Below are 10,611 nucleotides of genomic sequence, written 5' to 3' on the forward strand. Positions count from 1 at the left end.
ATACATATGTTATGCCTCTGAAGACAAAGTAAAGGCTGTATCCGAGTAAAACAGTAATTTGCAATGTGAAAAATTGTTAGACACGTTACCGAAGACTTATAGTTGTTGGCTAGCTTGAGTGTCCAGATAATGATTTGTAAAGTTGGGCAATAAACTAACCCCACTCACATTATTCTTAACAACTACTATACGTTTAACCCTTACGCGTTCCATACTTTATTAATTAGTCTACAACTTGAGATTATTACTACTTAAAACCAAACAATTCAACAAGTTGTTGACATCAAATGGCTTCGAGCTCTGGTGGATCAGCGACGACAATAGCTTCCCTTCATCCAGATATCATTGAAACACATATTTTGACAAAATTTGACGTGCCTTCTCTTGCCTCAGCTGCCTCTACTTCGCAATTGTTACGTACTCTCTGCAACAAAGAAAACCTGTGGAAAGACATTTGTGATTCCACCTGGGATTCCATCAAGCATCCATTAGTCCAACAAACCATATCTTCCTTCCCCGGTGGCTATCGTTCTTTTGTCAACGATTCATTTCGCCTTCTCCATTCAAACACTGGCCAGAGGAGTCTCTGCAGTCATGTTCACACATCGCAACTAATCTCTGCTGTTGACATATGCTACGGGAATGATCTGGTTCACTCCAAAGTAGTGGTTACCAATACAGATGACAACAGTTTTCTCGGATCATTGTTCAGTGTGGACATGACTGACTGCAATGATACTGTGGAACTGCCATTAAAATACCAAGGTAACGAGAATGAGTGCATGAGAAAGCTGGAAGAGAAGTTGACACTCAGTTGGATTGTCATTGATCCTGCTTTGAAAAGGGCAGGCAATGTGTCTAGTTTGAGGCCAGTTTCTGTGCGACCATATTGGGATGGAAGTAGTATAAAGGTCGTATATGCTACCGTTCTTTCCGGTGATGCCACAGATACATCGGAATTTGTTGAATGTAGGGTTATAGCTATATTTGATTTCCAACAAGGAAAAGATGTTCAACTGAGGGAGCTGAGTTTTTGTGTGGTTGACATGGTTAAGTCGCGACTGAATGGGAAAAGGACTTTAAGAATATTGCAAAACGCTATGGAGTGTGGTGAAAGGAAGAAAGAAAATGGTCAAGGGAGAGAACTGTATTTAGAGCATTTGGAGTTTAAAAGAAAGAGAAGAGATGATAAGCAGAGGAGGCAGAAGATGTTATATAGGATTATGTGGTTCATCCACATTATCACATGTGTTTTCTTCTCCATTCACTTGGTTAATTTCCTATGTTTTACTACAAGGGATGCAGGCTCATTGATTTACATGGCAGCAGAACCAGCAATTATATCGTAATCATTTTGTGACCAAGAATTAGATACCAGAATCTGATATTGAGGTATCACTATCCAGTAAAATCCCAGGCAGACATTTTTTGTTATTATGAATAATCCAAAACAAGGGGGGACATTAACATTTCCATAGTGGATTACAGTTGGCTAATTTAGTAGTAATTCTTTTAAATTTAACTAGATAATGGCTCTGCTACTTGGTTGCGGGGAAGGGGAGGGTACTCTGTCCGAACATATAATTTCCATACTATCACAATTAAATACTCCTAGCAATTACCATCGGCTTTGAACAATAAATCAGACATGAAATAAGAATTGAGAAAGGCTGCAACCCAATTTGATCAACAATATATTCGGGGTTGGCTTATGTCAGTCATTGTAAGAAAATTCAGGTTGTTGTTGTTGATCTACAACACCTTGTTTTCTCTGATAGAGATGGATCAGTAACACTCAGCTCTGCGATTAGAGTCCAAGTTATAACAAATCCAGAGGACTATAGCTAGCGTTTCGGGGGTGAGGGGAGCTCACTGCCACTAGCAAGCAGACAATGACATGCTTAAATTCAACTATATGAATATTTTTATAAGTTTTGAGTAACCAAGTCATTTAAACTCTTCAGATCCACCTGTCTACCTTGGGTTTTTACATATGAATCTCACGGCTGCAATAAGATTGTATTTAATTTTCATAGGACCTCCATCTTTAAAATTAAAAGTCGTACTCCCTCCGTTCCAAAATAACTGTCCACTTTTGGAAAAAAAAAGTTTTAAAATAGTTGTTCACTTACACTTTCAATATCACAATTCAAATTATAAAATTTAGTTTATATTTTTAAGATGAATTTTACACTACACACAATTATTATATCACTAATTTCTATTTCAAAGACTAACTCTCTACCATAAACTATATATGTTATTTTCAAGTAAAAACTTGTTTTTGCATTGTTCAGCAAACACAACATTTGGAATAACATTCTGTAGAGGTGGGGTTCTGGTTTCCCGGCTTTTATTATAAACTTGCAATATTTGGAATAACAAATGTATCGTACTATCTCATACAGTACGTATTATTTAACACCAAATGATATTGCTAGTAGTAAATATGTCAAGGTTAGGTTTGTGACAAAATACATTAGAGACATTTGGTAACGTTAGTATGATATTTTGAGTTGCAAGAGGTTTACACATGTTTTACAGTGCAGTTTACATATCCTCTTTCTTAACTTATCCTAATACAAAAAAACCCGAGTGCCACTGCCATGAGATAGCTCTTGTCCTGCTAGGTGTGTTCCAAGTTTGATTTTGTCTGATGCGGAGATTTGTTAAAACACACAAGGCATATAAACCTAGTAATTTTAAAAAGAGATATACTGAAAAACTTCAAATTCACCAGAACTATGATCAGAGCCACATAAAGAGTGACCAATATTAGCTGTGTCTTTTTATTTCTTTTTCGCTTTTGTTTCTCTTCTCTTCTCTTCCATTTCATGTCCAAATATTTTTTATGTAGTATTGTTTCCTCTCCTTTCCTTGCTTTTCTTCTTGTTCCGCTCTTAAGAGCCTCTTGCAAGATTAACAGACCTTTTTCCCCACCCAAACACCTACTGTCCATGTCATGCAATTGCAACCTTACTTTGCTTAACACCAAAGATTTTCCGCAATCACCCCACTTAAGCATGACCGTTATTCTCACCTCTACAAGCTCAGAAATAATAGTGGCGAATTTTATCTCTATATCGCCATCAATCCAGTGTGGTCTGACGGATACTGGACTTTGGCTAGATATATTGGCTGCCCGCTTTTGAGTTGGATCGATCATGATCCAACTCAATGTCATGTTTTCTTTCAAATCTGACATGTACATGTCCTCGTCATCTTCACAACTTGCGGGGATACTCAAGGATTGCTTGTTGTCAACAGGTACTTCAACCTTAAAATTACTTGTGAACAAAGTAATTTGTTTTTGTATGTTATATCCACGGCAGATATGAGTTGTTCAGCCCTCTGTACAGGGCTAGTATCGTGCCAACGATTATCGTGTAATTTGTTGAAGTGAAGGATGGAATATGAGTCGGAGAAGAACGAACAATGACCGCCTGGAAAGGTTAAGATGGCATTTTTGACTAGTGGATGTCTGGCTGAGGTCCATGGTTGCATATATCAGTCCAGAACTTTTCTTGGCTGCACACTGCATGAAACTGCTGGGAAGTGAGGGTCATAGATGCTACGGACAGGATGTCGATTTTCGGTAATATGTGGGTGGTGATGATCTCTGAATGGATGTCGGTAATTTGTGTGGTTATTCTAGAAATGTGGGAAGAAATATTGCTTGAAGCCATTTGTAGATGGAAGAATAGGTGGTCATGATTCATGATATGATATTAAAGGAAGCAGTAGATTGGTTTTAAATTGGAGGCCGCATATAATACCAAGTTCCGTGAATAAATTTAATAATTATTTAAACCCCAGTATATATAGAGTAATATGGTGGTTGTTTTTTATTCCACACGGGACAGCTCAACTACTCGAGACTTTTCCACAAATTGGAACGGAATCATCGTCTATCAGCGATTGGCATCTTTCCAATTTTATCATATGTCATTACAATAATTACATTTTACTTGCTTTACAATCGGTGTCTTCATTATATTTTTATATTTTTAAAATTTATAATAATTTTTTTAGATCAATACCTTATTCGTATATTTATAAATAATAATATAAATATTTGTTTTTGGCAGGATTCGAATCTGAATCTAATTGGGTAATGTATAAATAATAATATAAATATTTGTTGTTGGTGAGGTTCGAACCTGAGAGTTTTAGTAATTTATAAATAATAATATAAATATTTGTTGTTGGAGTGGTTCGAACCCGGGAGTTTGAGTAGTTGTTATGGATTAAAAACTAATATATATAATTGCTGTATTTAGTACTAAGGAACGTGAGATTCAAGGCTCGATTTGACTGCTCTTGTGTTTCGTGACTCAATCTGCCTTAACAAGATGCCTACGTACCTTGCTGATTGCCAATGATCAAGTCAAAAACGTAGTTCTTGGTCTGTGGGGTGAGGCCCCTTATATAGATGTTGGGAGTCCTTGAATTGGACTTGGTATAGGAGACTTGGTGGTCAAGTCTCTGAATTAGGATAGACTTAGGAGTCCTAGGGAGTAGGAAGCTGATTCCTTATCCCATGAGGTTCCTTGGAGGCCAATCTACAAGGATTTATATCCTCACTAGGACTTATCTTAGTAGCTGTTTTTCTCCCTTATTTATTAATTATGAAATTGATAAATAATCAGGGTTTTTGGGTCTTCTTTGTTCCATCAGGCCTGATCTGGTCCATCAGACCTGATCAACATGTTAACTTTTCTGGTCTGAATGTCATACATCTTCTTATTGGGCCTAGCAGCCCATACCTTGTACCATTAATGCAATATTTAATTATACAATCAGGATTTATTTATCCCTATCATTTGCCCCCCAACTTTTGGGAAACATTGATTAGGTTTCGCAGAAGTTAAGTCTATTCATTCCCTTACAGGGTTTCGTTTTTGCGTAAAGTGTGGAGCGACCTACACGTTTACAACGATTGTTCCTTTTATTCAGGAATTATCTTAATTTCCAGGAATTTTTCCCTTAATTCCGGGATTTTTCCCTTAATTTCTGGGATTTATCCTTATTTTTCTGGATTTTTCCCTTAATTTATGGGATTTGTCCTTATTTTTCTGGATTTATTCCTTATTTCTGAAAATATTAGCATTTTTCAGAAAATATTTTACGGAATTTCCTTATTTTTCTGTAATTTTCCAGGAATTTTTCCTTATTTTTCTTCCCCCTTTTTCCTTTTTTCTTTTTCTCTCTTTTTTTATACAGATTTCGACCAGGAATCCTATTCGACAAGGATCCTGGTCGAATTAACCTCCATTCAGCCCTGGTCGAAGGCTTTTCGAGGAGAAACCATTTGAGCAAGAATCCTGGTCGAATTTCGGCCAAGATTTTTTCTATTTATATATATATATATATTTTTTATCTCGACCAGAGATTTTCGATCAGGAATTTTCGGTAAGGAATTTTTTATTTTGGTTAAGATTTTCGGTCAGGATCTCCATTTTTGACCGAATTAACCATTATCTCGTGCCTTGATCGAAGCTATTTTGAGCAGAATTGATTCGACCAGGAATATATCTTGTCTCCTGGTCGACAGGGTCAAGGAACAAATACTATTATGGCATTTTGGTCGAAGAACTATCATTTTCGACCAAGAATTTTTTGTCAGAATTCCTTTCTTGACCGAATTAGCTTCTTTTATCAGCCCTAGTCGAGGGAAATTCGACCTCAGACCATTCGACCAGGATATCTCTGTGCTTTCTGGTCGACAGGGCCAAGAACATATGCATATATATTTTTGTACATACTTGGATTTAGGCCCCTAATGCTGGGCTAAAACTTGGGCTCATTTTAACTGGGCTTATTTTCTTACTGGGCTTCTCAGGCCTTTCGATTGGGCCCCTAGTTCTGGGCTTTAAATTTGGGCCAACATTTTGGGTTCAGGCCCATTTTTTTTAGCTGGGCTTCTTTTCCACCCCTAAATTCATTTGGGCCTCATTCATGGGCCTTTTTAAACACTTGGGCCCTTAACTGGGCTTTTGTTTTCTAAGCCCAAAATCCAGATTACTCTAGGATTGTTCTGGATTGTTCCAGAATCTTCAAAAAACTCAAGTTTTTTTTTTCTTGAATTTTCCAGGAATTTCCTGATGCTTCCAGAACCTTCTTATTTTTGGGCCTGAATGGGCTTTTCTAGGCCCAATTTCCTCTTTTTCCTCCTATATAAAGGTGGGGGGAGTGTGCTCTCACTCACACTCTTCACTCTTCACTCTTCACTCATTTCTAAAATTCTCCAACTTCCCCCTCTCTCAACCTTCCTCCCCTAGTTTCCAGCCTTCTTCCTTTCAAAGTTTCAAGGCTTTTCCCAGCTTTACTAATGGCTGACAAGAGTTCCGAGAGGGCGGCCAAGATAGCCTCGGCTTCAAAACGAGGTAAGGATATCGAGATCCGTTCTTCGTATATGTCTTTAATCGATATGATTAACACTAGGGGGGATGAATATCCCTCTACTGCACATCTCGATTCTTTTAATCATTGTAATACTTGGCACAATATAGATTTCGATAAACTAAATGCACGTTATAACGTCCTTCCTCCTCTTAGATTAGTTCCAGTCTCTGGTGGTGACCGTACTTGCCATTGGAGACCCGACACTCTCTTTATTTACACAGATGCCCTTAATGCTGGGCTTAGGTTTCCTTTCCACCCTTTTATTCCTCATCTTTTAGCTAATTTACAAATCAACCCGTGTTAGCTTCCTCCAAACGCCTAGAGGAACATTTTATATTTTATGGTCTGCTACCTTAGGGAGGGCTTTCCTCTTTCTGTAGCTGTTTTTAGGAAGGTCTTTCAGTGCTATAATAGCTCTTCCAGTATTTGTGGCTGGGTCTATGTCAAACAAAGGCCCAAAAGTAAACACATCTTTAACAGCGTCTCCATTCCCGATAACAACCAAAACTGGAGGAATAGTTTCGTTGGGTTACGTTGGGAGAATGGTGACTGGGGCACACTCTTTCGATCTTCCTTCGGGAAGGTCAGTGATGGTAGCCTCAAATCCATTCACTTAACTCCTGAGGAAACTATTATTTATAATGGGCTTACTCAGGACAACGGCACTACTACCAGCTGGACTCTCTTAGAGGAGTTCTCCCTTATTCACGTGGGACTATCCTCTGTTTCTCAACAGGGTATTTTTCTTCCCTTATCATCTTTATTTCATTTCATGCATTATTAACATCACTTATTTTGTTTTTTGCCTTGTTTTGCAGCTGCTAAGGAGATTAACGAGGACAATGTTCCTCCTGTTGAAGAGACTGCTAGGATGAAGAAAGCTCGGCTCGCAGGCCTAGACACCCGGGGAAAGGCGACAGAGCCTATCTTTTTGAGAAAGCACAAGGAGCCTATGGGTGAGGCTTCAGCTGAAGGAGCTGAGGGCCATAATGCTCCTATCACTGCTGCCGCCCCTGCTGCTGCTACTGCTACAGGCGCCTTTCAACCTCTCTGGGGATTCCGCCGAGGGTATACCGTGGTTGGTTCCACGAAGCATGCTTGGGATTGGTCCTATCATAGCGTGACTCCCAAGGACTTTACTGACGTGGTGGCCACCCCTGACCTTGAGAGGATTAAGGTCATGGGAGCCCAGTCTCTGGCTTCGGTATGCCTTCTCTCTTTTGAACTTATCTTTCATTCTTGTAGCATTTTCTTGCCTTACACTTTGTTGATTGCTTTGTTTTAGTCTAACGCCTATTTTCAAGGCGCTGTGAGGCAAGCCGAGTCATGGAAGCGGGCTTCTGATAAGGCTGATAATGCCCTCAGGAGGCAACAGAAGAAGTATGCTAACCTGGAGAAGAAGCTCAAGCGCAAGGAGGAAGAACTCGGAGAGTCTAACGCCGAGCTGGTGGTACTTCGGGCGGAGAAGGATAAAGCTATTGACAACTATCTGGACTCGGAGGAGTTTGCCCAATCCATGAGGATTAGGGATGATTCAGTCTTTCCCGGGTTTTTTAGGACCTGTTGGGACACGACCCTTGGGACCGTGAACGAGGCTTGTCCTGATATTAACCCGGCGGACTATGTCTGCCCTGATGACGAGGCTTTGCTATAGAGGTTTCGTACCCGAGTAGTTGTCTCAGATCATGTTCCTCGAGATCCACTCCTTCCTCCTCCCGAGTCTTCTTCCAGACCTGCTGAGGACGATAGCTCTTCCTCCTCCTCCGAGACGACAGAGACATCCAGTGAGAGCGGAGAGGACGATGATATGGATGCCGAGGGTACCTCAGCTCCTTAGAGCTTTTTCAGCCCTGCGTGGCTTGTCTTATTTTCGAGACTTTATTTATCGAACTTCTTGTAATATTTAACAGATCTATTTTATTTATCACCTTTTATGCTTGCATCCATGCATTTGGTTTTTACTTGTTAGGCCATAAACATACTTTGAAGAACTAATGAATTTCATAAAATTGTATGGGATTCGTCCCTTACACAAGTCTTAATAAACTTCGTAATAAAACTAGAACATATAAATCCTAAGCAAGCAAAGCTTCAAGGTGCTTTTCAACCTACTAGCCATCTTGACAAGTGATAATCGTATCCAATTGCCCTACACATAGTAAACCTTCAGGTTTTGTGCATGCCAAGTTCTCGGGACTTCAAAACCATCCATAGTCTCTAGCTTGTAGGTTCCTCTACCTTGAACACTCTCGACTCTGTACGACCCTTCCCAATTCGGGGCAAGCTTCCCTTTCTGTCCTACACCAGAAGCTTCTATCTTCCTCAAAACCAGGTCACCTTGTTTGAAAAATCTTTCTTTAACCCTTAGGTTGTAGTAGAATGAAGCCTGCTTCTGATACTCTACTATATTTGCATGTGCCCCATCCCGCACTTCGTCGATTAAGTCCAGAGCTAACCTTTGTCCTTCCTCATTTTCCTCAGCATTGAAAGCCTGAATCCTTGGAGAGGAATGTGATATCTCCACGGGAACTACTGCTTCTGCCCCATATGCCAACATGAAAGGAGTTGCTCCTGTCGTGACTCTACAGGTAGTCCTATAGGCCCATAATATGGGAAGTATCTCATCCACCCAATTATTTCTTGACTTCTCGATCCTCTTCTTTAGTCCATCCAGGATTATTCGATTTGCTACTTCCGCTTGCCCATTGGCTTGTGGGTGAGCCACAGAGGTGAACCATAACTCGATTTCATTTTCTTCACAATACTTCTTGAATTCCTCGTTGTTGAATTGTGTTCCATTTTCAGTGACGAGGATACGGGGAATTCCATATCGGCACATAATATTTTCCCACAGGAATTGTGCAACCTGCTTAGTCGTGATTTTGGCCAAGGGTTTGGCTTCAATCCACTTGGTGAAATAATCAATGGATACAATCAGAAACTTTCTTTGTGCCGTGGCCATAGGGAAAGGCCCTAGAATATCCATCCCCCACATAGCAAAGGGAATAGGCGAGTTAATAGAGGTCAGCATCTCGGGGGGTTGTCTAACAATTGGTGCATGCTTCTGATAGCGATCACACTTCTTCACATATTCTTTGGCATCAGCCATTATTTCTGGCCAATAGAAGCCTAAACGGGTTATCTTATGAGCCAAGGCCCTGCCCCCCAAGTGTTGTCCACAAATACCTTCATGCACTTCTTCAAGAGCCAAGCGTGCCTCATCGGGCCTGAGGCACCTTAAGTAAGGAACCACAAAAGATCTTTTATACAGAATCCCATCTACCAAAGTGTACCTTAGTGCCTGAACAGTCAACTTTCGTGCTTCAGTTGCATCGCTTGGTAACCAACCGGTTTGAATATGAGCTTTGATGGGATCAATCCATGACGTCCCCAGGCCTATGGGAGCCACAAGCTTAACATCTATGCTTCGTGTCTTCAAAACACGGAAGTACACGCTTCCTGAACTTTCTTCTATCTCAGATGAAGCAAACTTTGATAACGCATCTGCCTTAGCATTTTCTTCCCTTAGAATGTGTTCAACATGGCATGCATTAAATTGGGTCATCACAACCCTTACTAGGCGGACATACTTAGCCATCGTATCATCCCTTGCCTCAAATTCTCCCTTTACCTGGGATATGATCAGTTTCGAGTCTCCACGGACCTTTAAGTTTTTGACTCTAAGTGTTCCAGCTAGGACAAGGTCAGCTATCAGGGCTTCATATTCTGCCTCATTATTTGTGGTTGGGAAGTCTAGCTTCATAGCATACTCAATTAAGAACCCATCAGGGCTTTGCGAAACCAATCCTGCTCCACTGGAGTTTGTTTTTGATGCTCCATCAAAATAGAGAACCCAATATTCTCTTTCTTTATCATCCTTCTCTTTGCCCCCATTATCGACTCCCTTGTCTTGAGGTATGGTATCTTCCTGCCCCCCAACTTCTTGGTTGGGTATAGTACATTCCACCATGAAGTCAGCTAGTGCCTGGGCTTTTATTGCCATACGTGGCTTATACTTGAGATCGAACTCTCCCAGCTCTATTGCCCACTTAATCAATCTCCCACTTGCCTTGGGACTGTGAATGATATTTCTCAGTGGCTGATTCGTTAGCACCTCAATCTGATGAGCCTGAAAGTAAGGACGCAGTTTTCTCGAAGTCATTACCAAGGCTAGAGCAAATTTCTCAATAGTTGAATAATTCAATT

General features: G+C 40.3%; 1 protein-coding gene and 1 pseudogene across 1 annotated transcript; one reads left to right on the forward strand and one right to left on the reverse strand.

Annotated features, from left to right (window-relative positions):
• Window positions 1-287: 287 nt before the first annotated feature.
• On the forward strand, window positions 288-1,349 carry LOC141697105 (F-box protein At2g27310-like). The gene has a single exon (XM_074501325.1). The coding sequence runs from the start codon at window positions 288-290 to the stop codon at window positions 1,347-1,349; it is 1,062 nt and encodes a 353-aa protein (XP_074357426.1).
• Window positions 1,350-2,488: 1,139 nt separating this feature from the next.
• Window positions 2,489-3,891, reverse strand: LOC141708127 (F-box protein At3g44326-like; annotated as a pseudogene).
• Window positions 3,892-10,611: the final 6,720 nt, after the last annotated feature.

This window comes from Apium graveolens, chromosome 2, assembly GCF_009905375.1.
Source record: "Apium graveolens cultivar Ventura chromosome 2, ASM990537v1, whole genome shotgun sequence".
Lineage (NCBI taxonomy): Eukaryota > Viridiplantae > Streptophyta > Magnoliopsida > Apiales > Apiaceae > Apium > Apium graveolens.

Excerpts from the sequence above, each read along its gene's own strand:
- LOC141697105 (XM_074501325.1), top strand. The coding sequence starts at position 288 with ATGGCTTCGAGCTCTGGTGGATCAGCGACGACAATAGCTTCCCTTCAT.